We start from the raw sequence: 27,938 nt of genomic DNA, 5'->3' as shown, positions 1-27,938 counted from the left end.
GCAACCAGACCAGGCATCTGAACTCTGACGAGGGCTGGCAAGGAGGGCCCTTCCTGTGGCACGCTCACGAGAGAGGGGCCAGGGAGGCAGAAGCTCAAGTGATCCCACTGATTCTGCCCCTTCTCACCAGCCCTCGGAGGAGATCAGAGCCCTCGTTTATCTGTGACTATCGGGTCTTGAGAGAGGATGGCCAGTGAGAACCTGAGTAACTCCTGCTGGCATGACTGCAAATCTCCCCACAATCCCTTGGGAATCCATCCTGCCCAGCCCCAGGCAGGGGTCAGGACGGGGGCCCTGGTACCTCATCAGAGACTTTAAACCTCTTCAGCAGGGCCACGAACTTCTGCTTGATGTTGGGTTGCTGCAAGGACATTGAATAAGCCTCATCAGATGGCACCTGGGGCATCTGTGCCAAGCACCCACCTTCTGTGTCCAGGCTAAGGAGAGCCTCTGGCCACTGGCCCACCCGGGGCTCAAACTGCCACTCCAGATGCCCATAGCCACCCCCAGGATCTCTGGGCAGGCTCACTCTGGGCACTCCCCACCCCCAGCTGGGTTAAGTGCGATGGTTCCAAGACAAGACCATGGGAACCACCTGTAATGAACGAGTTGGGAGGGGACAACGTCACAGTGTGGCTGCCCAGCTCCTAAGATCTGGCAGGAAAGTCCGGTGTGGACGCTTAACATCTGGGCTTGCTCTGAATGAGCGTCAGGAAAGCTCAACGCAAACATCAGGGGACCAGCCCGCTCATGGGGTTGGAGGGAGCTGAGGCCCAAAGATGATCCCCACACACTGACCTCCGCAAGCCCTAAGGGCAAGGTCGCCTCTGCCTCAGTGTCCCCAGCACCCAGCCCGGGCGTTTCATAAATGCTGACTGACTGACTTATGGACCTGCTCTGAGTAACTGAGAAAAGGGGAGCTCGTAGAGGGCATGACAAGGCCATAGCCTGATTTCTGAGAGGGACAGAGGACTGTGGGTGGGCACAGGAATGACGTCTTCTCCGCTCACCCTTGTGATGGCAGAGGCTGAGGTCAGTTTCCTCCGGGTCTTCTTCACCTTCCGTAGATCCTCATCTTCATAGAACAAGTCCTATTGGGAGAACAGCGTCACCTCCTCTTGCCCACTCCCGCAGGCACCTCACCTGGGGGGGAGCAGGGCACGAAGGGGAAGGTACCTGGCCGTGCAAAGGGTCATCGCTCCCCTCCTGCTCTGATGAGAAGCTTTCTTCCTCCTCTTCCGAGTAGTTGTCGATATCAGGAGAACGGTCTGGGGGCAAATGCTGCTGTGAGGCCAGAGCCACCACCCCAAGAGCCCACAGGGACAGCGTCGCGCCTCCACTGGAAAGGCGGCGTCTGTGGGGAGGGGCCCTGGGCAAGCCTCTTACCAGACAGCTTGGCCTTGATCCCTTCCTGGTCGATGGGCTGGCTCGACAGCGAGTAGATCTTGATTTCGGCCACAGGGATGGAGACGTCCTTCACGCTGCTGTGCAGGCCCAGCACGAGGGCGCCTTCACTGGGATGCTGCATGACCTGGGGGACGGGGACGGGGCACGGGCGCTCAGGAGAAGGCCACCCTCCCCCGGCACGGTCTCCACACACAGCCCATGACTGCCAGATTCTGACCGTGAGCACCTGCCCACCCTGCGTGGCGGGGCCGGAATTGCCACTTTTAGGTAACAGAGAACCAAACCCTGGGCTCGGAGTGCTAAGGGGGACTCAGGCTGCATTCACCGACCCGGACGCCCGCACCCACCTCCGCCATGTTGATCAGCCCCACGGCCAGCGTCTTGTAGCCGAGGATTGTCCGGTTCTTGTAGCGCTTTCTCCTCTGCAGCATGATCTGAAGCTTGTTGGCATCGCGCTTAAGGAAGTGAGGGTACTGCAAAGGGCAGAGGATGGTGAGGGTCAGTGAGCAGGCTGAGGGGGCACTGGGAGAAGGTCACCCTGGCTGGGCCCCGCCTCGTGCCTCCATCCTGGGCAAGCAGCAGGGCGGGGCAGGGATCCAGCCATCACCCAGGGAAGCTAGTGAGGACAATTACGGGGAGGCCGTCCTGTCCATGCGGATGAGGTGACCTCGTAGAGGCTCCTGCCCAGCCCCTGCTGGACCTGCCTCTGGCCCTGAAGCCGCTCCCCGCTCCCAGAGGCCTCAACTGAGTTTGCGGCTTCTGTGTTCCTAGCCTGGATAAGGGACTCCCACTGAGGCTCCAAGGCTCTAAGGACCCCCTCTGGTCTCCAGGAAGAATGGAGAGATTCTCTGAAAATAGTGAAAACAGAGAGGAAAAAGGCTTCCAGGGGATCGGAGTTACTGAACATCTGGAGCTGTGAAGTTCTTCCGGAAGAGGAAGAGGAAGAGTCTGTGCGTGTGCTAAGAGAGTGACTGACCCTGACGTACCCCAAGATGGAAGGTCACCCCATGGCAGATGGAGGGAGAAGAGATAGATGGTGGCAGGGAATCCCTGCTGAGGAGGGGAAACGAGGCAGCTTTTTGTCAGAGGTTCCTGGACCACGGCCAGGGCAGGCTAAGAATTCTGACCAACGCAATGGACGGTGATGATTCCAGGAGGCCAGTGACGCTCCCGCCACCTGAGAGAGGTGAGAGTCAGGCTGCAGAATGAGATCAGTTCTTTTTGGACAGGCCAATGTGGGAAGGTGTTTTGCTTGACTATGCACATTGGTTACAAGGTTTTTTCTTTTCTTTCTTCTCTCCCTCCTGAAAATGTCAGACTGGGTGCCAAGGTGGGAGTAAGGGAAAAGAAATTTTTGTTCATCGAAAGAAATTTTATAAAACATATTTGCTGAGCGGGCTTTGTGTTGAAAAGGAAAAGGGAGGGAGAGAGCTACCTGTGCTGTGTCACACTAAGTTCCAAAGAGGGTAGTTAAACTGTAGGAAGATGAGTAGGGGTTGAGACACAGAATTCAAGGGAGGAGCCAGGAATACACCCCCTGCCCTTGAAGCAAATGTGACCTCCTAAGTTCCACTGAGACTTGGTGAGACAAGGCCATGTCTAGAACACGACCCTAGAAGTGTATCCTGATTCTAAAGAACAGGTGAGACGTGGCATGGCCGAGGCCTCAAAGTCGGGGGGGGGGAAGGGCTGGGCATCTTCCTGGGCAGACCTTTGGAAGCCAGAACGTCCACAAGTCGGAGCGTCCAGAGGAGAGCAAGCAGAATGGCCCTGAGCCCCAAGCTCGTGGCCACCTTGAGCATGGGCAGGGATGCCACGGGGGAGAAGGCCCTGGGCTGGAAGTCATAAGGAGACACACGGAGGCATGATGTCAGGAAAAACCTCGTAGCCACCAGAGCTCTGCTGAGGCCTGGCCTAGAAGGGACCCTGTTCAGTGACACGCCAGACAAGCTTGTTCCAACTCTGAAATTCCATGAAGGGATTTTAAAAGGGAGCTGGATGACAGCGGGAGGGTGAGCCTCTTCCCCACCAGTGATCCCTGCACTGTTGACATGCCCAATGTGCTAGGGCCAGCCCAGTGACGTGCCGAACCTCTCAAGTGCCTGCCTAGGATGGGATGTAGCCCCATCTCCATATAAATGGTCTCTAGGGGACAGAAGACTGCCTTATGTGTATCCTGAGCACAGCAAACTAGAGCCCTGAGCCTTAGCATAGGGTTTTTTAGTCTGAAGCCTGTTAAAAAATATTTGGATCGCTGCATTTCAATAGAATCAACACATTAAAAAGCTTATTCTAGGGGCAGGTAGGTGGCGTAGTGGATAGAGCACCAGCCCTGGATTCAGGAGGACCTGAGTTCAAATTCAGCCTCAGACACATAACACTTACTAGCTGTGTGACCCTGGGCAAGTCACTTAACCCCACTGCCTAGCAAAAAAAAAAAAAAAAGCTTATTCTGGGAAGAGGTCCCAAAGCTTCCCTAGTCTGCTGCCCCAGGTGGGGTCCATGCCACAGGACAGGTCATTACCTGGAGGGAGAAGGTCAGCTGAAGCTCCGTCTCTGCCAGGCCGCTGGCTGGAAGGAGGATCTCATTGGACCGAAGGATCCTTTTTGAGCCCTGAAATAAAATTGGAGCCTGTTATGATGGGTATACGGAAACTGTACCAGAAGAACATTTAGCATGATGTCCCCAGGCTCAGCAGACAGCCTTCCCCACCACTATGAGATTCAGCAAGGGGACAGCTGGCCACAGGAAGCCCCAAGGGCCACACGGCCAGGCAGCTCATCTAGAGGCCATGTCTGCAGCTCCTGTCCAGCAGTGCTCTGAAGGGACATGTGATCATCCTCCCTGTTCTCCATATTTCAGTATCCCTTCACAGGGAGGAGGACTGCACTTGCAAGAGGTTTCCCTCCTGTATGATTCCTGCTTCTGCCTCTAGCCTGCTTTGGGCAGCTCTGGCCAGCCAGAGGTCAGAGGCTGGCCCGGTCCAGCTGACATGCTCATCTTCTTGTTTTTAAAAGTTTTACTTTATTCTTCCCGTTCCAGAACTGGTTGCATCTAGGAAACTCTACTTCCCATAAGAGTCCACACTGGCATAATAAGCCTCAAAAATGTCTTTAGCAACAGCCTGGGAAAAGAAGACAAGAGGTTGACGGAAACAGGACCGAGTCTGCAGTGGTCTATGTCAAGGGCACCCATGATCAACCCAGTTCACTGGGCCACACAACCCAGGCCACACAAGTTTTTCCCTTCAGGAGGAGAGAGAGGGAGGAGACAGCAAGGCGGGACATGGGGCCCAGGCTCCTGGAAGGCTCTGATGCCCCTAGCCCTCAGAGGGAGCCACCAGCTGCCACTAATAAGCTGTCGGACCCTGCTTGAGGCAAAATCTTCCAAGTCTCAATCTGCTCGCACATAAAACTAACCGAGTACCTCGGACTGTGTGTTTTTTGTGAGGATCCCAAGAGAGGATATCCCAAGGTGCTTTGCAAGCTTATGAACATGAGTGACAGTTATTATGACTATAACTACACTGAAAAATAATCGCTACTTTCCCTGTATTTCATTCCTCGATCACAATTTAAATGTGTCCCATGCTGGGAAATCTCCCATCTCCCAAAATGTGTTTGAGAGGGGTTGGCAGACAGAGGAATAAACACCGAGGTACCTCCATGTCCCCAGCAGGCTCTGCCTCCTGAACCCCAAAATACAAAAAGAACCCTGCAGTGCTCAGCTGAGAGCAGGGGTGGAGCCTCCACTAGACCGCCGGCAAAGGTGGCAGCCCCCTCCCTCCATTCTACCACTGGCCGGGTCCCATATCCCCCACGAAGCTCTGTGCCTCCGATCAATCCTCATGGGCCATCACCTCCAGGACGTCCCTATTGAGGCTACCCCACTCCGGACATTCACCAGAACCTTCTTAAACCCTGATGCCTAGAACAGAACAGAACCCCCTAATGGCGGAGTGCACAGGAACTGCCCCTTCTTTATTTCCAGGAGCCACACCCTTCTGAATGCAGCACGATGCCGTAGCCCGCCGAGTCCTTCTGGATCGTAACTCGGCTGTCCCTTTTGGCTCTTCTTCCAAGTCACTGAATCTCCCCTCCTGCCCTACCGCCGACGCCACCCAGGCGGAGGTCTGCAGGAAGCAGAGTGGGCCCAGGATGAAACCTCATGGTCATGCTGACTGACGCAGGTGTGGATACCCAACACCTCCCTCAGCGGCCTCTCCTCTCTGCCCACCTCAGTACAGCCAGGACTACCTCAGCACTCTCCCCTCCCCTGGTAATGGTAAAATCACAAGAGGCTTGAAAAGGATGCCCCACCCCGACTCTAGGCTGGTTACAAAAGCTGTGTGTCTCTAGAGGGTGAGGTCCACACCCAGGATGGCACGTTCACAGGGTGGCACGGTGCCAGGGACGGTAAGAGGATAACCTCGGCCCCTTCCACAAGAACCGATGGAAAGACAAGGGACCAGCGTTCTACAGGCATGATCTGTTCTTCACTGCCCATTACTAGGGAAGACAAGCAGCGTATGAACTGTCCCGAGGGCTGAAAGGTACAGGAGCCCAGGTGCCCATTCTACTGGGGGCTGTCTGCGTGTCCTACTGTGAGGAGTCAGAGAGGCAGAGCAGTGACGCAGCAGGTTTAAACAATTCCAGCTGGACTGAACTCTACTTAAACCACACAAACAGATCTGCAGAAGCTGCTGAGGGGCCAGAGGATCTGTCTAAACCGCAGTTATTCCCAGGATTAATTTTCTCCACTTAATGAGCTGATGGCAGCTTCCCAGGACGAGAGGACATGGGACCCTGGAGACCGAGAAGTGGATTGGGAGGCTGCCTGACTCCATCGGTGGCTGTTCCAAGGGTTCCTGGGATCCCCTGGTGCCTGGGGAATCCCACTTCTCTCTTCCAGACAGACACCTGGCAAGCGAACAGGCTGCCGATTTACTCCCCATCCTCCCTCTCGGCTGCTCGTCTTAAAGACGTCCTCTGCAGTGGCTTGAGATATTTCACGTTCCCCTGTCTATTAATTAGCTCTCTTAAGGAAGTGACTCTATGGCCTAGGAAATGTTCAGATGCTAAATAAAAATGTACTGACTGACCAAGAAATGAACGGAGGCTGCTCTGGGTGAACAGAACAGTTGTGACCGGTTTCCTCAGCTTTTATTCTCCGCATTGATAATGTGAGTGCTGAAGTTCTAGGCCCTCTACCCAGGACGGGCTGGTTCCTGTCCAGGTCTGCTGGACTCTTCAGAGGGGGCCGCGGAGCTCAGCAAGCCCAACCTGGACCTGACTGCCAGTCCCTTGTCTCTGGTGTTCTCCCAGAGGGAAGCAGTCCCTTCTCTCATCGGTACAAAGTCTTCCCCTCCACTCACTGCTCTCCATTCCGCCCTGCAAGGCCAAGTACGGAGGGCCCCAGGCTTCCTTCAGAGATGACGCGCCCCAGCCCACCCTTCCCAACAACAGATCCGCCGGGCCAAGTTCACCATGCTGGGCCAGGAGGAGGTGAGGAGGTGAGGAGGGAGGAGGGAGGAGGGAGGAGGAAGCCTTTCTCCTCACCTCCCTCTCCTGATCCTGGAGGCAGCAATCTACTGGTGGTGCAGTAACTAGAACGTTGGGCTTGGACTCAGTTCCTGAGCTCACATCCTTCCTCAGACACTTCCTAGCTGTGTGACCCTGGGCAAGTCACTTCCCCCTGTTTGCCTCAGTTTCCTCATCCATAAAATGAGCTGGAGAAGGAAGTGGCCAAGCAGTATCTCTGCCAAGAACACCCCAGATGGAGTCACTAGGGGTCACAACCAAAGGGCAGCAGGAAGCAGGAGCCCTTTGCTTTCCATTTTGTCTGCTACAAAAAGAGCTGCTGTCGCTATCTTTGGACCAATAGGAGAGACAGCACAGACCCTCCCAGGAGGCCGAAGGACACGCCTAAGCGGTCTGGATTTCCCATCACTGCTGCTGCTGAATCAGCATGGGATGAAGCCAGGAAACCCACTACAAACGAGTTACGTGACCTAGGGCGCTTCAGGCCTCTGAGGTCACATCTATGAAATGGGACACCACTTTCTCTGATTACCTGACACAGGTCATGCTGAACAAATGGGAGTGTGGTGTGGATGGAGAGGTGAAGGCAGCAGGGGGCCAATGAGTGAACTGGGCAAAGTGAAAGCCAGTGCGGGCGTGGAGGCCGCTGCCCATGGGTCTGGTTCCCCAATGTGCCCTAAAATTTTCAGGGATCTCCACAGGGCGCCCGATCCAGGAAGCCTCCCTGCGGCATTCTGAGGATGGACAAAATAACATCTATAATCACTTTCAGCTACTCACAAAGGAGGCGCCAGAAAATTCAGAGGATTACTATTATTACTGTTTAGGAAAACACACAATTCTACATAATGCTGTTAAACATTTAATCAAGAGACAAATGAGATTATTTTCTTTGGCAAAAGCCCTCGAATTTGGGGGTGGCAAGAGCAGCAGGGTGCTCCTGTAGAACACACCAAGACCATTCGCACTGGAAAGCGGCACCTTTTAGTGTTAAGGGATGACTGCCCCAAACTGGAGCTCTGTCTGCGATCCAGAAAAAGAGGATGTGGCCAGGGAGAGGGGAGGAGAAAGACCAGGAGTTCTCGCTTCCACGTCACTTTCCCACATGTTGTGAAGGAAGTGGAAGGAAAAGACGCATGGAGTCTGAAGGCCTTCATTCTCCCGGGCGTCACAAGAAAGAAATCCTTTTCAGTCCTTCGGAGTGCCAAGGCGAACGTCCAGCCGTGGCGCTGCCAGGGCCGGGTGCCGATCACCACATGCGATGGGGATGCAGCCTTTTTTGCTGTGAACTTCCGTGCAGTTCATCTCCGGAGATCTCGGGGAGCCTGGCATCTTGTCGCCCGCGGGCATCCCCGTCACACTCCGCACACGCCCCCCCATGCAGGCGGCCAGACCCACTTCATTTTCCTCCCAAGAATTCCCCCTGGTGCAGTGGATAAGGGCACTGAACGTGGAATCAGGAAGCCCTGTCAGCCAGTCAGTCAAAAAACATTTACTAAGTGCTTACTCTGTGCCGACCGTGTGTTAAGAAGCGGGGAGACAAACACAAGCAAAAAGAAAAACCACCCCTGCCCTCAAGGAGCTTATACTCCAATGAGGAAGACTACGGAGCACATAAAACTAGAGAAGTCTAGGAGTGCAGCCTGGGCCAGAGGGAAGCCGAGGTCCTGGGAGAGGCCCTGGGGCTTCAATACTCCCATGTGTAAAATGAGGAGGGGGTCCTCATGGGCCCCCATGGCTTGGTCCAGCTCTGAATCTCTATCCAGCACTCCTCCGCCTTCCTGCCCTGTCTCTGTGGGGATGGGGTTGTGGCATCAAGCCTCGGCACCAGAATGCAGGTGCCCACTCCTAGCCGTCTGCTGGTGGCTCCTCAGGTACCAGAGCAGAATTCGCTGGAGGCCTGGGTGCCCCACTGACTGGAGTCTGGGGAGAGACTGCACAAAGGTCAATGGTGCCTACATAAGCCCCTTGGAGTCAGAGAACCGCAGGCTCAGGACGACTCAAGGGACCATTCTACAGGGAGCTTGGCTCCTGACCAATCCAATTCGCAGCTGAGAAAGGAAACAGCTCCTCCCTGAAGACCTCTGATGGTGAGGACCATCGCCCCTGGGTGGAGAAGCTGTTCCACCTCTAGACAGCATTGACTCCTCCAAGCATTTCCCGACAGACAGATGGCCCAAGTCTCTTTCTTCACACCCCTGCTCTGGGCTGTTCCCCTGTTGCCAGACAAACTGAGAGTAACCTCAGCTTCCTTCTCTGGACCATCACCTCTATCCCACTCCCTCGGGCACTGGCCAGGGCCTTTTCTTCTCTAAAAACTCTCTCAGTCATCTCATTGTGGGTTCAAATATCTCGATGCAGACGGTGCCTAAGGCTACACATTCAATCTGCCAAGACCCAGCGTCTGCTGACAGCTCCCGTGGACCGTCCCAGCCCAACCTCACCTCAAATTCAGCATGGCCAGAACAGAGTTCACCGTTTTCTCCCCAGACCCTCTCCCTTCCTCTGGAGGGCACCACCACCTTCTCTTCATCCTCAATGCCCCTCCCCTGCCCATTTCCAAGTCCTCTCTATTCTGTTTCCACAAACCCCCTCACTTTCTCCATCATTCATGTGGGTACTTCCACGTGCCCCATCATGGTGGCCTCCTGAACGGCTACCTACCTTGAGGACCTCCCCTTTCTGAACTGTCCCTCAGAGCGGCCAAATCAAGCTTCTGACGGCACAAGGTCTGACCACGTTCAGGAAGTGCTGCCTCCTTTCTCCATGCATCACACTATTTACTCTATAACCCACAATCCGCTAAAAGCATTGCACTCTTATTTATGAGGGTTAGTGAGGAAACCCACTTATCTAAGCAGATAGCTAACATCAATCAGAGAAATTCTACTCAACACACAAGAAGAACGAGCCTTTTCAGCTGGAGCTAGCCAGCTCTCTCTCAGTCAAGAGACAGTCTGACCTTGCCCAAGGGGACACTCCCTCAAGTCTGGGGAGGCGAGCTGGAACCCATGTCCCTTCCCTATCAGAAGAGGGTCTTTCTGTCCTCCCCCGGAGTCTCTTTCAGAGGGCGTGAAAAATGTCTTCTTTCGGCAACACTGCCAGCTCTGCCTCATCCTGGTCACGAACCATTCTTTCCAGCAACTCGAAGAGCCACAGGCTGAGCTAGAAACCCGAGCACATCCAGCAGGTACTTTGCCAGCACCAAAGTACAAAGTCAGGGCTAGTTACTCTCCAGGCCTCAGAGGGGGAGGCAGCAGCAAAGGCCAGATCAGACCAAGATGAGAGCCCCCTCACCGTCTCCCCAAAGGCCTTTCCCTCCAAAGGTTCACGTCATCCTGGCCTTCATCCAGGGGGTCTGGGCAGCTAATATTTTCTTGTCCGTTTTTCATAATCTTTTTACTTTTTAAAAATTGAATTTTATTTTCAAACAAAGATCAGCCTTCTCTCTCTCTCCCACCCTGTGCCCCCTCCCCACAAAGAAAGCACGAGGAAAACAAATCCCCTGTCACAAGCATGCTTGGTCAAGTCAAACAGCGTTTCTCACTGGCCATGTCTAAAAAACCATGTCTTAATCTGTGCTTGGAGTCCTCTGCCAGGAGGTGGTTCCTGAGTCCTCAGGAATCGTGGCTGTTCGTGTGTTAATGGCAGCTAGGTGGCGAGGTCGACAGTGCTGGGTCTGGGGTCAGGAAGACCCCATTTGGCCTCAGACACATACTAGCTGTGTGACCCTGGGCAAGTCACTTCACCCTGTCTGCCTCAGTCTCCTCATCTGTCAAATGAGCTGGCAAACCACTCCAGCATCTCTGCCAAGAAAATCCCAAATGGGGCCACTGAGAGTCAAACATGACTTAAACAAACCACTCCCCATCTCCTCCCCACCCCCCGAGGCCTGACAACCCACTGGGTCCAGCCATTCTGTGAGTGTGGAATGGATCCACGCCTGCCACTGTTTAGTCCGTCCCTCGTGTCCAGAAGCAGCATGAGAAGATCCTTGATCAAGTGCTGGGTTAAAATCTGGATAAAGCAGACCCACAGCATGTACCTGCTCTAGTCTCGGAACCGCATCCAAAAAGACACATGTCAAGCCTGGCACAACCTGTTCCCGCTATTTGTTTTCTGATGCTCTTTTCTTATTGACATTGGCTAGTCATTCGCTGACACGCTAGAAGTGACACAATGAACATTCCTCTGGAAGAAAACCAGGTAAGCAAACCAAGGGACCAAACGGCCACATCTGATGCCGTATGCGACATTCTGCACCCACAGAACCCCCCTTAGAAAAGTGAAGTCTGTTTCCTCAACAACAATTAACTGCTCCTCAGCTCTCTTCCAACGTACAGATTCTGACAACACTGACGAGTCCAGTACACCCCTCCCTGTAAGGTTTGAAGGCGGCATCCCTGAGAAAGGACAGAAATACCAGAGTCCTGCATGGAAGAGGCCACAGCACCCAGCACTTGGCCCCCCAGGACAGAGAGCAGGGCTGTGGAGGGAGGGCAGCCTGACTGGGGCTTCTTGGGGCACTCTCAGCACCCATCCTCCTCACCTGCAGTTTCACCGCAATGACCACGGAGTTCAGGTCTTTGTCCATTTCCTTCAGCATGACGAGTTTCTTCAGGGTCAGGCTGAACAGCCTAGGAAAGAAGAAGAAACAGTCTTATCAGAGGGAAGACGCGGCAAGGGAGAGAAAACACAACTTTTCCCAGGAAGGTCTGAGCGTCCTTGGTGAAGTGTTATCAATCGCCTGGCACGCCACATGGCTCTGAAGGAAGCCAAGGGCTCCCCTGCAGAGCAGGGAAGGAGAGAGGACCCTAGCCATGTCTCCTCCCCGTGTCCCTGGAGAAGTGGGCCCCAAAGAGGTTGTTGGGTTACACGGTCATCATGTCCACTCGGTTCATTCTTAGGCACAATGCCTGGCCCAGAGTAAGCACTGAAATCACTATCTGTTGGCTGACTGAGGTAGGACAGGGTAAAGTGGTATTTCTTAGTGACTTCAGGGAGCTCCCACCCCACACTTGGAGAAGGTCCAGTCCTTGACCCCTCAGATAGGGTAAAAGAAAGGAGGTTTTCAAAGCCACCTGCCCTCAAGCCAACCTCACGATAACGAGGCTGTGTTAATTATTTTACTTAAATGATTCCTAATGCCTTTCTTGCCTGTGCTGACCCCTAAGTCAAAGAGCTACAGTTTCACCCACAGATGCCTTGCTTTAAGTCACCCTCCCTGCTCCACCCTCACCTGAGACCAGAGATGGTTGATTTTTTGAACCTTCTTCCAGACTTTGCATTTGGGTCCAGGCTGTCATCAAGCACTTTAGCTCTCCCTTCTTGCCCCTCCCCATCAGAAGAGATGGCAGCTTCCATCAATCTTCCAATGATATTCCCTCCCTTTCCTTCCAACCACAGGTTCCTGAGCTAGGAAACCAGGCAGCTGAAGACCCTCGTAGCTCTAAATCGATCATCTTCCGGTCCTTCTGGAAGTTCCACAAGTGCTGGTCGAGTGGGAAGACTGGCCTACTGCTAGGCCCTCCCTGACAGAAGGAGCCAACAACTGGCTACGTTCAGGGTCAGCAGCGCCCAGTTAGTGTCCTTGGGCTTGGCTGGGCAGGTAGGGAAGGGGCAGCCTGACTGCTCCTAAGATCCTCTTCCCACTCAGCATACACCCAGGGGGTCTACGTGATGGAAGGTGAGAGAAGAGGGAGGGCAAGGATCTCAGCTGAGAGAGTGGGGCATGGGGAGCCAGGGGAAGTTTGAGGGGGGATGAGAAGGTCTGGAGGTATCAGAGGATTGCCAGGGAGCAGCAAGGGCCCAGGGGAGGTTGTGCGACATGACTCTACAGTGAACCCAGTCAGATCGTCTGCACGATTCTCTCCATCTTTATTCAGAAGCACACGAGTAGGAGGGAAGGCAGAGGACAGGGGATCCGAGGTTGAGGCTTGGCAGGGCGTAATAGGCAACGTGAGAAGGGGTGAGGAGCTCAAGAGAGGCGCACAGGGCAGAGCGGAACTAGTCACTGAGGAGTTGAGATGGGGAGAAGAGGAGAGGATGGCTAGTGCGGGGAGATCACCTGGGGGAGGATCAAGGGGTCAGTCGATTGGAGGCCACAGTGTAGATGAAGAATACGGTTATGTAAGGGAAAGCAGAGGGAGAGGTGGAAAGCCAAAAGATTCTGGTCGGGTAAGGGGATCTAGGAATTCTTGGCCATGGGGTGATACATTTGTGGGTGATGCAAGATGGAGGGCATGACCATCTTCATGTGTGGTTGTGGTGGGGTGGAGTAGCTCATGGGAGGCTGAGTAGGTTAAGGAACTGAGTGGTTAGGGTGCCTGAAGGAAAAGAAAGGGAATAAGCATTTGTGCAGCACCTACTGTGTGTCAGACACCAGGCTAAAACACTTAACAAATATTATGTCTTAATCTTTATAACCACCCTTCAAAGTCGGTACTGCTAGTATTCCCATTCTACAGCTGAAAAAGTGAGGCAACAGAGATTTACACAGGTAATTCAGTGCCTGTGGCCAGATCTGAACTCGGATCTTCCTGACTCCAGGCCTAGAGTTCTATCCACTGCACCACCTAGCTGCCTCAGAGTCGATATGTATGATGAATTCCCCTAGTATGAGGGCAGGAGTGGGGAGGGGAGAAAACCTGTGAGCAGGCATCAAACTCAGTGAGTGAGGAAGTGGGGGCCCCCGGGGTCTGCAGACGACAGCTACCAGGGCTCAGACTGGCTGGCGGACATGAATGGCATGAACCTCAAAGGAAGGGAGGCTACTGAGTGAAGGAGGACGAGGGAGAAGCTGGAGCCTGGGAGGAGAAGCGAAGGTGCAGCCAGGATGGGAAAGGGCGACCAGGGAGGCTGCGAGAGGGGAGGAGTAGGACAGGAAGAGATTCAGGGTGAAGAGAAATTCGCTGCCTATGGAGCCCGCCAGAGGACACAGTGGAGGGAAGGCTGGGGCTTGAGCGGACCTTATAGCGGGGTGGGAACAGGATGGTGGCCTGCAGGGCCAGAATCGCTGCAATGTGAAGGGTATAAAGCAGGTGTGAGAACACTCCTCACGGAGGCCAGGGTGGAGACTGGAGACCGAGCTTCTGCCAGGTGCACAAGAGGGAAGGCGGGAGCTCAGGTGGGAGGCCCCATCTCCCTACTCCTCTGCCCTCTGAAGGCTGGGATGAGGCAAGAAAAGAGAAGGCCGTTGCAGGAGATGGAAGGTGAGGTCAAAGGCAAGGTCGCGTCTGCTCTGGGTTTTCAGAGTTCATGCCACATTCCCCATCCTCCACCACAGCAAGAAACGAACGCCTCCTGAGGGGAAGGGCCGTGTTGTTCTTCATCTCTGTCCTCCTGGTGCCCAGAAGAGCCCCACCCAGCAAAGGTTCAACCAATGCCTGCCAAATGTGGGAGGACTATCTCCGCTGCCCAGCAAGGTCAGCCCTACACATTTAAGAAGTCGGGTTATTCTTACACATCTGAAAGCACAGGAGGAGACAGGTGACCATGGAAGGAGTTAACACAATTAATTACAGAGAGAAAGCACAGGACGACAGCGCTCGAGAAGCTGTGGTGTGATCGCTCCTCTCTCAGAGAGACGGAGGAGTGTGCAGTGCCCACCCAGATCTGCGGCCCTTGGGGGGAGGGCACACCGGGCAGCTCCGGCCACCGGAAACCTCAGACGGCAACACGGGCAGATTTCTCCTCTTAGAGGGAAGCCAGCACAGAGTGGGAACAATGGCTTTTTTCACCAGGGAAACGGCACCGAGATTTTCTCAAGAAGAGATTCTGAATGGGTCAGCGATGACCACTGGCTGTGGTCAGGTGGAAAGTACAATGCGTATTTTTCCAGGTCTTCTGGAAGCACACACAGCCCAAGAGCCTTCTTTCGCCTGGCAGACTCCAGAACCCGAGTGGATGCCGGCACGTCTTCCTCTGAGCTGCCAGTGCCCCTGACAAGCACCAAGGTGCTGACAACATGGCGGCCAGGCCCCTCTCCACCTCTCCTTCACAGAGTGCACCAATCCAATGTTCTAAGGCACACGTTTGACCATGTGACGCCCAGCTCAAAAGCTCTGGCAGATCCCCTTCTCTCTGGTATAAGATACAGATGCCTGGCTGGCGTTTGTTAAAGCCTTTGTAACAGGACCACCGTCTGCTCTCCCACTCTTGCTACTGTTCAGTCGTTTCAGTTGCATCTGACTCAGTTACCCTATTTTGGGTGCCTTGAGGAAACTGAGGCAGAGTTAAGCGACACAGCTAGATCTGAGGCTAGCTTCCGGACTCCAGTGAGTCCCCAGCTGCGCTGCTTTCCTCCCTCACTGCCCCTTACGTTCCGGCCAAACTGGTCTACGTTCTGCGCCCGAGTCACAAACCTGCATCTCTGGCTGCCACGAGTCTGCACAGACTGTCCCCGATGCTTACAGTGTGCTCTCTTCTCCCCGCCCCTCTCGAAATCGAGCTCCCCTCAAAATTCTAGCCCAAGGCCACTTCCTGGAGAAGGGAAGGCTTTGTGTGGAAGAGGGTGCCTGGGCCGAGGTCAGAGTCATGGAGGAGCCCGTGTGAGAGGCAAAGACACCAGCACGTCATGGCTGGATCACAGGGGGTAAAAAGTAATAAAAAGTATTTTTAAAGAAGGTACTTTCAGGATTTCCTGCCAAGATGGCTTCCGAATAGGGAACAGTAACCCCCCCCAACTAATGACCACAGAACACAGGGAAAAATGACCCTAAGCACCATTTTTCTGCCTCATCTCTGCACAAAAAGTCACACACAGGCAATAGACAGGCAGGCCGGCCATCCAGGGCAAAGGGCGGGAGGCGGGGAGCCAGGGATCCAGGCCCACGAGCTGGGAGATTCCCCAGAGAGGACCCTAGGTCAAGCTGGGCTGTCCACTCCACCCAAAAGGGCGATGGGTGCAGAGCCAGGGGTTGGCTCGAGGCCTCAGTTCAGGAAGTAAAGCTGAGAAATGAGTAGATATCCAAGAATCACCACTATCAAAAATTATTACAAATCTAAGTCCTCAAAAGAAACGGATTTTCCACAAGGACCTAGAAGAAAAGAGGCGAGAGACAAAAAACGCAGAAAGGCTCCGCAAGGACTCAGCGGCCCAGGAGAGAATGTGGTCTGTACACACTCGCTGATGTCAGACGAGGGTCTAGAAGAGCATCGGAACCATGGGCTGAGATGCTGAAATTCTGGGGCACCCAAGGCCCCGCAGGCACCAGCAGCTCTCCCAACGTGGTTTCCTTAAGTATACCTGTGTCAGGAAATACAAGTTATTTGGATAACATTTTATCCTTTTGTGTTTTGTTTTTCCCAAGAAGCACCCTGGCATTTTAACACTGTGCTTGGCATCAGTGAGTGGATGACGCCAAAAGAAAGTAGCCAGTAGCATTTGCCCAAATGGAAATTCCCAGGAAGGAGAAGCCAATGGGCGTGAGGCTCCTTTGCAGGGACCAGGCGGCCTACAGGGAGGTGGCCCACCAAGGCCACATCCACGGCTACTAAACAAGGGCCGTAGGATGAGCAGGAATCACCCGGTGCTGGTGAAAGAGTGTGTCACGAAGAGCCAAGTTCAAGTCTAGCCTCAGATCCTTACTACCTGTGACTAGGCAAATCACTTAACCTCTATCTCCCTCAATTCCCTTCTCTCTAAAATGGGGACAATAACAGCACCTACTTCCCAAGGGGGTTGCGAGGGTAAAACAATACATGTAAAGATGGTCTGAAAACCTTGAAGTACTAGACAAATGCTAATTATTAAAATTATCATCAAAATGCATGCCAACATGCACACAGTTCACGGACCCCTGGAAGGCTCTTCCTCCCCCATTAACCCTTGGCTTCCCTCGAGACTCAGCTAAAATCCTGGCATTCTTTAGAAGGCATTTTCTGCCCCACCACGCCCCAGCTCTGCCCCCTCCTGAGGTTCCCAAAGCCTTCCCTCTGAAGTTGCCTGCCATTTACACAGTTTATATCCTGTGTGGATTTCCACAGTCAAGGCAGAGCCAGGTGCATCATTATCATCACAATAGCTCCTATTTCCATAGCACTTCTTTCAAACTGGGGCCCCACATCATCTATAAAATGTCAAACTAGCTGAGAACGGAAGTCATCCCATGGCCCGGAGCAAATGCAGCATCTCTGGAAAACCTCTGGAGAAGGAACTGCTTGGGGGCTGGGGTTGGGTGGAGGGTAATGGCGGAAGAAGAGGCCACAGGATGTTAGGTTTCCAATCTTCCCATCTCGGACTTAGGGATATCCCCAAGTGAGCTGACAGCGATGCCTGCCTGGAGGAAGCCTCCCGGTTCTACAAAGAACCCGAGGAGAACGTGCTGAACTCTGCGTGAACAGGACAAAAGGCCTTGTGGCCACCAGGAGTGGGGGGCTCTCTTGACATGTTCTCAACCCCACGGATTCATGGGTTCTCCACGTTTGTGGAAGAGGGCGCCCTGCACTGCCAGCAGGCGGCCTGGGGTGTTTGTACCCACTCTGTTCACTGGTCTACCTTAGCATTCAACCCATTTCTCAAGGCCATTTGCAGATGGCTGACTAAATGATCTTAAACTGAAAGCCTTGGTTACTCTGATCAATACAAAGGCCTCATGATGAAAGATACTATCCACCCCTAGTGGGAGAACTGGTGAACTCTGAGTAAAAATTGAAGTATAATTTTCTCACTTTGTATATATTTTTTGCTTTTTTTTTTTTTGGTGATGTAGCTAATATGGAAATAATGTTTTGTATGATTTCACACGTGTCATTTCATTTTGTTGTCTTGTCAGTGGGTTGGGGAGGAGAGAATTTGGAATTCAATTTAAAAAGAAGATAACATTATAAATAAATAGTAAAAATGTTTTGAGAAGGGGAAAAAGGAGGGCCAAACACAAGTCTTGTCATCTTTCAATGACCCTCAGACAGCTTCAGGGAAGATGAGTGGAGGCCTGTGGAACAGGAGCAACACCTTGTTTCCTCCGGGAGCCCCTCGGGGCTGCAGCGATGCCTTTCCCAATAATCCTTTTCCTTCTATTCTTGGTTGTCCCTCTATTTTAGAAGGGATCCTCAGCGCTCATAGTCTTTCCTTATCTGGTGATCTAACTCATCAAGACAGCAAGACGCCCCTTCCCTTCTCTTGGGTACCCACTCCTTACTGGTCTTTCTGCCCTTCTCCTTGGCAAAGGAAACAAAACAGCCCTGACCTTTCCTCGCATCTCTTCCACAAGCAGAGGCGGCCAGCTGAGGTCCAATCCTCTCTTCAAATCCACATCCCGAGGGCCACCAGACAAGAGGGCACCTCTGGCTTCCAAGAACTGACCGACACAAAACCCAAGGGTGGCGGATCATTACGGCACTTACTCCTAGCGTGATCAGAAAGTAATTCCTGCCGGCTTAAGCCCCTTGGTCCAACAGCTGGGACTCCGCATCACACTGGGTCGATGAGCAATCCAGGGGTACCTCAGCAACTGACTCTTACTACATGTTTGCTTGCTGGCGAGAGGCCTAAAGGAGGTGAGATATGACATGAGAACCAGGGGAAATGCTTTGCTTTGGAAAAAGGCAAGACATAGGAAGGTGCTTAATGAGATGTTTGAACGTTCTGCGAAAGCCCAAACAGCAGCAGATTATCTTTGGCATACAAAGTGTAGCCAGGGCAGGGGGTGTAGACCAGGAGGGAGGCTTTGAGCAGCCCCTTTGGTGAGTGGGCCCCACCTCCACAGCAGGGCAGTAGCAGTGGGTAACAGAAAGAAGACCCTGGACTGAGAATCAAAGCCCCGCGCTGAAGTGGCAGGTTGGCTCCATGCTAGCTGCTACTTAACCTCTCCTGGCTTCAGGCCTCCAATGTGAAAAATAACACGACTTGCACTGTCTACTCCTCAGCTGCGGTGAGGACCAAAGGACCAAAGGAGTTGGTAAAAGTGTAAGGCAACAGACATACACACGCTATCCTCGTTTTAATATACTCAAGCTAGTCAAGAACACTCTGGCTTAAGCAATGAGGGCTACATTCTGGAAAGCAATCCCAATGAGGCCCCCAAACTACTGAACCATAGATGTACCACTACCAGGCCCATTTAGTCTGGGCTTGAAGCCTTTTCAAGTGAAATAATTTACCGTCAGTGCAGTAGCTGACCTTGACGCATCGCTTCTATGTGACTTGCTCTGGGAAGATTCAGAAGCTCACCTGGCAAGATAAGGTGTCGGACACTGAGGTCCTTCCTGGAACTGAACAGCCAAGCATTCAAGCTCTACTGCAGACAGTGTCACTCCCACGGGCTGGCCACACTGTCGGAAAGCCAAGCATACGTTTGCCTAAAAGACTATTTTACAGAGAACTCACACGAGGCAAGCCTCACACAGAGGTCAGAAGTGACACAAGGACACTCTCAAGGTCTCTCTAAAGAGCTCTGAAATCACTCGTGTGACACGGGCGCCCCTGGCACAGGACTGCCCCGCATGGTGTGCCCACATCAAATAAGATGCTGTGCTCTATGGGCAAAGCAGAATTGCAGTAGCTCCAAAGGAACATGAGACGCGCAAATTCAGAGTCATCTCCACTCCAAACGTTCACATGGACTATTTGTGCTCGACCTGTGGAAGAGCCTCCCGGGCTGGTACTGGTCTGAGCAGCCGCAGTCAGGCACACTGCACCTTGACCCCAACACAGCGATGTCATTTGGGTCTTCTTTGAGAGCATGGAGGACAGCCACCCCCAGGCCCAGACTCCCAAAGAGGTCTAGGAAAGAGAACATGCTTTAGAGCAGCAGCCCATCAACTGGAGCACGGCTGAATGAGCTCCATGTGCTGTGAGAAATGGTGAAGGGGGTGGTTTCAGAGAAACCTTAAAAGATGTGTATAGACCGGCGCCAAGTGAAGGAAGTGGACCAGGGCAACAGTTAATACAATGACAACAGCACTGGAAAGACAAACAACTTTGAAAGAGTTAAGGACTCTGGCCACCCACAATCCCGGAAGACTCGTGTCAAACATGCGGCCTGTCGCCCACAAAGAGGTGAAAGACTTCGGAGGACAAAACGAGGCACTTTCCTTGGACGTGGCAAATGTGGGAATGTGTTCTGCTCGCCTATACTTGTTTGTAAAGGGTTTTGCTGCTCTTGCTTTCTTAATGGGAAAGAGGGGAAGGCAGGAGGGAGAAAGCATCCGTCTGAAAATAAAGTAAAATTGAACCGAAACAAAATCAGTGCCTACATTCAATCAGTAAGTGCTCACTCAGGCCCGGCAGCCTTTCACTGCCTGTGCTGCCCAATCGGTAAAGGACCAGGTTCCTTGTCCTCAAAGGACCTGCCTTACAGGCAAGAATCCAGACAAATTTCACCTTAAGAATTTAATTCAATCCAACACTGAGGAAAGGACATGAATTATTCCAATGGGCAGGAGAACTCACTGCTACAGAGGTCCTCACCCTCCCCATGGATGCGCATCTCTGACCCACCAGGCGCTCACCCAAGTGCTGGAGGCCATGCTCAGTGCGTCCAGACGCCAGTGTGGACCCAGGCTCTCCACCTGCCATCCCACCTTCTTTTTCTCCTCCACGTTTCCTCCTCTCTGCCTCTTCTTCCAAGTTGCTCACTGGTTTTGTGCTGCAGCTTCCCCCTACCCCCTCCATCAGCCTCCAGGCATGACTAATTTTTAATTTCTTCGGAGGCTAAAGTGTCCCATGATTCACAGCCACTTGATGACCGATAAGATAGTGGTATTAAAAGTATGGACTGCTGTTTATGGGAAAAGTTTGGGGATCGGCCAAGGAGTTTTGAAATGTCCTAAAAGCAATTCAGTCCCCTCTCCTTGTCCTGATTAATTCTGGATGCCACACAGTGCCCATCCGTATTGTCTTTCCAAGGAGAAATACTGATGGATGAGTTCGGTAAGCTGACCAGTCAGTCAACGAGCATTTGTAAAGTCCTTGCCGTGCACCAAGACTGCATGAAGTGCTGGGGACGCTCACAAATCTGAGGGAGGGACACCAAAGTCAAACCGGTACGCACAAAGAAGAGAGCGAAGGGGATGATTTGGAGATAATCCCAGAGGGAAGGTGCTAGTGTTAGGCGGGCACCTCTCGTAATCTGGACAACAAACTCCTCATCTGCTTGGATTTTCCTGGGTGGATGATTAGGTCAAACTCTCAGAAGGCTACAGATCTCTTCCAGCAGCCCTGCAAAGTTGCTGGGGCTTCCACTGTGCCACCAGCACAACATCCTCTATGAACAGGTGCATCTGTTTTGGGTTTGTTTTTTTTTTTTGGCTAGGCAATGGGGTTAAGTAACTTGCCTAAGGTCACACAGCTAGTAAGTGTTATGTGTGTGAGGCTGGATTTGAACTCAGATTCTCCTGAATCTAAGGCCGGTACTCTATCCACTGCGCCACCTAGCTGCCCCGAGTTATTAATGTTACTTTTTTTAAATTTTTAAAGGCAATTGGGGTTACGTGACTTGCCCAGGGTCACACAGCTAGTAAGTGTCAAGTGTTTGGTCTGAGGCCGGATTTGAACTCAGGTCCTCCTGACTTCAGGGCCGGTGCTCTATCCACTGCGCCACTTAGCTGCTCCGAACAGATGCATCTGGAGGACCCCCCCCCGCCCCCTTACAAAGAATCCCTCTTCAACTGGGACTCTGCTGGATCTCTTCCATCCCAGTCACAAACACCTTGGGGGAACATCTTCGTGTTTTATGCTTTACATGAATTTTGTGACCAGAGAATCAAATGAGATGGATAATAACAGTAATGAAAGCTCAGCACAATGCTGGGCCCGTAGAAGTTCTACAGAGATGCCAGCCGCCTCACCCTCCAAAAAGCCCGTCTCTGTCTGGGTAACTCGGACATGTTTGGAAGAGTTCTGCCTCACAAAACCGCCACTAGCACAACAGGACTGTGTGTCTTCTACCTAGTTCAGTAGGTAGCACCAAGCACTCGGTAAGGCCATGGCGGCTGGTGATCTTTCTATAGTGCTTTTTAAAGTACTACAAAGTTGGAGACTTCCCCGACACCTCTGAGATCTTCTCCCTGAGAACTGAGCCACGAGGGCTCTCCCACCCGGGCCTCCTTCCACGGCCGTCTGATCCAATCCAGCTACTTCCTCTCTTTGCTGTGCCCTGGTCCACGAGTCCAAAGGGGAGGAATTCTACAAATGAGGTTGTGTTCCACTCCAGGGCTACTGGGGGCAATCACTTCTCTCTAGCTCTTTGGCATGGATTTGAAATGTTTGCTGGCTGAGCCAATTTGGGGCTTTCTTGGTCTCCTTCTTATGACAACTAATTACAGTTAAACTTCGGCATAAAATTACTATATCTGTGTCTATATCCTTTCTTCCTTTGGGATCTCATTTTCACCCTCAATAACTTATTTACATAGGTCAAGTTTGAATTGTCTCAACTGCACGCCATCTCTTTTTCTCATTTTTATTCTTTCTTCTAGCTTTCTGTTAGTTGTTATCCTTCTTTTAATAATTCAGTGGTCTGATGGTAAACAGACAGCTAATTCAGAATTGACTCCTATATTAGTAACAAGTTATTTCTTATCAAAATACAGTTATCGCATTCTGTCATGTTATTGAGCGCTTGCCGTGTCCAATATCTACCTAATTCTTTTCATTTTTCATTTTAATTTTCACTTCCAAATTATCTCCCTCCCTCTAGCTTCCCCCCCCTTTGAGAAAGCAAATATGCAACCAAGCAAAACATTTCCATGATTAGCCATGTTGCCAGAGACAGACAGAGAGCAGTCCGCCCCCACGCGCCCCTCAGAGTCGATAACTGCACTGCTCTCTCTGGAGGCAGGTCACATTTTCATCACGGGTCCTTCTTTGCAGTTCACTGGGTTGATCAGGGTAGCTCTGTCTGCCACAGATGATTATTGCTGCAACAGGGAAAGAGTGGATTCCAGGCACAGGGAAGGTCGGTACTAACATACAGAAAGGGGCTGTCAAAAGGGACTGAGACCTCTGTAATACAATGACCAACTCAAGAGCTTTTTCACAAAAAATTATCATATGAACTTGACAAACACCAACAAATATGAACATTTCTTCTTATAAAGAACAGAAAATAAGGATTGTCTACAACCCCTTGAATCTGGTACAATCTGGTAGTTTTTTTAACCACTGTTAGACTGAAGTCACGCCATTGCAGGTTAATAGTTGTCGATGTGTAAGGAGCTGATTTTTAAAAGAGTCGAGCTACTACTGAGAGGGATCAGAAGGAATGACTCAAACCCCGGGGCCCTCGGGCCACACTGCCCCTCCCTCTAACCATCAGCACTTACAAGGAGCCAGGGACAAGTCAGCATAGTCAGTAACACATTCGGTCACCCAGTGGTATTTTCAGTACGATGTACGTGACAAAGCCAAGAGTTTTCCTGCTCAAGGGGACACTTCTTCATGAGACAAGACAAGTTCAGATTCAAGGGCACTGACATGATCCCCTCCAAAAGCAGCAGACATCAACAGACTTTCTACACTTGAACTGGGCACCTTTCCAAAACTGCTTAATTATGTTTTGTGGCTAATTCCTTAATCCATCAGCAGTCCCTTGCATCTCATTTAATGGAAAGGAAAAGGAACAGCTGGAAGCATGCTAACACCCCAGGCTGGTAAAAGTGGTGTGATAACTGTTCCTGGCTAGTCTCAGGGGAGGAGACAGGAAAATCAGAAAATCATTTTCCTGTGGATAAGAACAGACACCACCTTGCTCTGGAACCTTAAAGGAACACTTATTCCGCACTTCAGATTTTCACAGCGGCTTCTCCCTATAGAGAGCAGGCTGCTGCAATGACAATTTAAAATCATGAATAATTATCACCTTCACAGTCAAGCACCTGGTCAGACAACCCCAGCCATTTCACTCAGTGCATTCATCCAGGACTGTGCTAGGCAGGGGTGTGTCTCATCATTGAGTAGGGATTATTTTCTCAAGGCCTTACCTAAATCAAAGCATTAGCTAAAAATTGGAGTAAGTTCTGTTCAAAGGAATCAAAGCTTCCTTCACCCTCAAAGCTCATCTGACCCAAAGACTTTAAAAATCCTGCCTTCAGTTTCCTCAGCTGACCTGTAGGTAGGAGAGTAGATGGGAGCATGAATCTCTTTCACCCTCCATTTAAAATAACATGACACATTAGCAAGTAGATGGCAAGTTTAAGTGGTGCGGTCCAGTGGAGAGAGCCCTGCATTTAGAATTGAGGACAGTGTCCGGGTGACCTGGGGCAGTCACCCTGGATCCCTGGCTCCCTTCTGGGTAGGGTAAGGGGCATCTGAGACTCTCTAAAGGCCCTGCGATAATTATGGAACGAGCGGTACCAGAGGAACTCTGCCCGCTGCCTCCCCCGGCCCCGGCCTGCCCACGGCTGAGGCCACGCGCTTTTCCTCTCTCTGGGAACAGAGTGAACCACACCAATTTCATTTTGTGATTCAATTCTGGAGCTAGCTATTCAACTATAGGACCAGTCCAATTTCTGTCTTGTGAGAAAACTTTATTCAATTATGGGAATCGTGAGAAAACGTTACTGCTGTCTGAAGCAAGCCCTGGGTGTCTGGGAAGCTGGACCACCTCTCCCTGCTGCTTAGAGACCCTTAACTCAGGATCTCAGCTACGCGGACCAGAAACCCACCCAGTCAGAGCTGAAGACTGAGGCGAGGAGTTTTCTCACAGTTACGCATCTCAAGCAACCCATAAGCAACCCATACGTCTTATCTGAAACCCGCTTGGGGGGTGGGGGTGGGGGACACTTCTTCTTCTGATTTCAGAGAATGAAGTCTGTTTGCTCTCCCCCTCTCCACTCAGAAAGCCCCTAATTTTTCCTCCAAGATGAAATCAGGTGACCTAATCTTATATCCTGACTCCTACCCCGTTGTTTTCTTTTGTTGTATAAAAATCTGTCTCCCCCTGTATTGAGGGTCCAGTGCTGAGCAGAGGAGACCCAGTCCCAATCTGCTCCGCAATGCAACTGGTATGCGTGACGTAGCAAGTCAACATGCTTGGAAGCTCCAACCTTTGTTTCCTCAGCGATTTCAATCAATCCACGTGCCACAGTAGTTAGGCCCCTGCTCTAACATTCAAGGGTTTCATGACTATAATGCAAATAAACTTTGGGGCCAAGAAAACCACCTCTTCCTCCTGGTACCCTGCCCAACATTCTAGGTCCCGAAACAGAATCAGAGTAACATTTTAAAGATGGCGATGCAGGGCTGCCTGAGCCAAGACAACCCAAGGGGCTGGGCTTCCTTCACACGTATTTTTCAAACACCCAAAGCAGGTTTCGCCCCAATTAAAATCCTGTCTGTAAGTACTCTGGCTATAAGTCACGTATCCTGGCCAGAGCCATTTCAAAGACCTCTATAAACTGTCTAGAAAGGGCCAGTAAACCCAGGAAGGAAGAGGGCTCTGGAGTTTGCTGTTTGTTTATAGAAATAAACAAGTCCTGCATTCTCCCTCTTGCCCTAAAAAGCCCTTATGAGTCTGTCACAATCTTGTTCAATCACCCAATCCATCCCAAGGCCCCGCCAGGAGCCGAGGCTACGAGGACAAAGAACGAAAAGATCCTTCCTCCCAAGGAAACTGCCCACGTGCAGACGTGGACAGGATAAATCCAGAGGCCAAGGGAGCTCAACACAAGCTGTCTGGGGGTCAGGAGAGTCACACCCCACACAGCACATTACGAGCAGTCCTCGGGGTCCTGCGTCTTCTTTGAGGACGCCCTGAGGAGGGCAGGCAGGTCAGGATGGCTGGTGGCCAGTGCAAAGGCCTGGAGCACAGAGACAGACGCGGGGGAGTGGCAGGAGAGGAACTGAGAGGAGGCCGGCTTGGCTGCATCACAGACGGAGGGAGGCTGCAAAGGCAGGCTGGGGCCTTGACGGCCAAACAGAGGCACTGATGTTTGAAACCAGAAGTGTACGGGCAGGGAGCCCCCGGAGCAGGGACAGAGCCGAGACAGACGCCGTAGTCTGGCCGAGGGGCCGCCAAGTGACGATTTGGTACCGGACTCGGAAGTGAGGAGGCGAGGCGACAGCTCTCGGGGAGGCAGGGCTGAAGGTGGGCTGGGGGAAGTGGTTCCAGGGGCTGAGTGCCCGCCTAGGAGTCCTCTGCATAGGGTCAACCTGGGAGGAGGTGTTGAGGTGGAAGGGAAGAGGATGGAGCCTTGGGGGACTGCGACCATGAGGTGGCACGGAGAGGCCACGCAGGAACAGTAAAGCCAGGCACCACGGGGGAGAGAGGCTGATCAGTGGAGTCGAGAGGCCGCGATGCCAAGGCCGGGCCTGCAGGAGAAGCAGGTGCCGGGTTGGGACCCATTACATGCTGGTGATTCACCAGCACAAGCCCAGATCACCTTCCCAATAACTGAGCCAGGGTCAGGAAAAATGGTGGCCACCTTCCTGTGGCGGGCGCACATCACTCCACAGCAGGAATAGGTGCAGCCCGCCAGCGAGAGGGCCAGGTCTCCGAGCTCGGCCACAGACTCCTGAGCTTCTAAGGAACAAAGGAACAGGAAACATGAAACCTAACTCAATTAAGACAGGTCCACACACCCTGCAGGGCTGCCTCAATGATGGACAGTCCAGCACACATATGATAATCACCGCAAGCAGGTATAGAGCATTTTAAGGTTTGCAAAATGCTTGACAAAGATGATTTCATTTAACCCTCATGGCAATCCTAGAAGTGGTGGTGTTATTATCCCTATTCTATAGATGGGGGAACTGAGGCTAAGAGAAGTTAAGTGACTTATCCAGGGTCACACAGCTAGTAAGTGGGACTTTCCGACTCTGGGGGCTCAGTGCTGTACCCACCATGACACCTATCTGAACCCCTGTGGCAAATTTGTCGAGGGCATGGGGAACACAGGATGTGAAGGTATGGCTGAGGGTACTGGAGGGGGACCTGTGTTGCTGAAGGAAACATGCCCACTGACAAGACCACAGCTTCATCTGGGAACCTGGAGGTCTCTGCAAACACTGTATCCTGCCAAAAGAACGCAAGCTTCCTGAGGACCTGGTGTGGGGAGGGCGGGGCTGGTTTGGCCCCTGTACCCCCAGCACCCGTCACAGGCCCAAGCCATCAGCACTCGCTCCATGAATGTTTGACAAGAACTGGACGGCCTACACGCCTTTTCCTTCCTTTCCTTTCAGGGGCTCCTGCTGCAGCTCATTTAAACTAACTTCAGAATTAGAGAAAGTGCTAGGCTTGCACAAGACACTCACCTCTCCTTCCGTTTGCCTCACGGAATACTGAATTTTTAAGTGCATCTTTCAGAGGAGTTTTCGTATGGGCAGCTAAGGCAGGGGGCTACCACATTGCACAGAGAGCTAGGCCTGGAGCCCGGGGTGAGGGGGGACACCTGAGTTCAAATTCAGCCTGACACTTACTAGCTAGGTGACCCCTGAGCAAGTCACCTAACGTTCCTGAGTAAAGACCAGAACACAAACCAAGACAGCAGTGACCACATCTCTCTTGGTATCAGACCGCTTTGGAAGCACAGAAAACTTGCAGGCCCCCAGAACTAGCTCTGAAAACAGCAGCACAAAAAAAGCCTGAGGCTTCGGATAGTGCCTCCCCACTCTGGGTGAGCAGAGCCCAACTTTACCTTCAAGTTCAAAGTCAGGAAATAGGCTAGGAAAAAAGAACAACAACAAAGGACCTTGATCATAAAAAGTTATTATGGTGGCAGGGGAGACTAAGACATAAACTCAAAGAAAGACAACAATGTGAAAACAGCTACCACCAAAGAAAAATGCTAACTGGAACCAAGTCCAACAAGAATTCCTGGAGGCGTTAAAGAAAGAGATGTGCGGTACAGAAAAAATTGGGAAAAGAAATGAGAATGATATAAGAAAATCATGCAAAGAAAATTAACAACTTGGTAAAAGAGGCACAAAAAAATCCCCTGAAGAAAAGAACTTAAAAAGCAGAACTGACCATATGAAAAAAAGAGGTATAAAAGCTTATTGAAGAAAATAATTCCTTAAAAATTAGAATTGGGGGGCATCCAGGTGGTGC

General features: G+C 52.0%; 1 protein-coding gene across 3 annotated transcripts in view; it reads right to left on the bottom strand.

Annotated features, from left to right (window-relative positions):
• Window positions 1–27,938, bottom strand: part of PACS1 (phosphofurin acidic cluster sorting protein 1) — a 90,407-nt gene that overhangs the window by 17,498 nt on the left and 44,971 nt on the right. For all 3 annotated transcript variants that reach the window (XM_020968095.2, XM_020968096.2, XM_078148414.1), the window contains exons 2-8: window positions 11,498–11,585; window positions 3,932–4,021; window positions 1,755–1,880; window positions 1,387–1,531; window positions 1,177–1,268; window positions 1,011–1,091; window positions 302–361 (exon numbers count right to left, since the gene is read on the bottom strand). In XM_020968095.2, the coding sequence (XP_020823754.1) occupies window positions 302–361; window positions 1,011–1,091; window positions 1,177–1,268; window positions 1,387–1,531; window positions 1,755–1,880; window positions 3,932–4,021; window positions 11,498–11,585 (682 nt within the window). The remainder of the gene's footprint in view (window positions 1–301; window positions 362–1,010; window positions 1,092–1,176; window positions 1,269–1,386; window positions 1,532–1,754; window positions 1,881–3,931; window positions 4,022–11,497; window positions 11,586–27,938) is intronic.

This window comes from Phascolarctos cinereus, unplaced genomic scaffold, assembly GCF_003287225.1.
Source record: "Phascolarctos cinereus isolate Bilbo 61053 unplaced genomic scaffold, phaCin_HiC Scaffold_9;HRSCAF=440, whole genome shotgun sequence".
NCBI classification, from domain to species: domain Eukaryota; kingdom Metazoa; phylum Chordata; class Mammalia; order Diprotodontia; family Phascolarctidae; genus Phascolarctos; species Phascolarctos cinereus.
The sequence above is the reverse complement of the archived record's forward strand: the minus strand, read 5'-3'. Positions and strand labels throughout refer to the sequence as shown.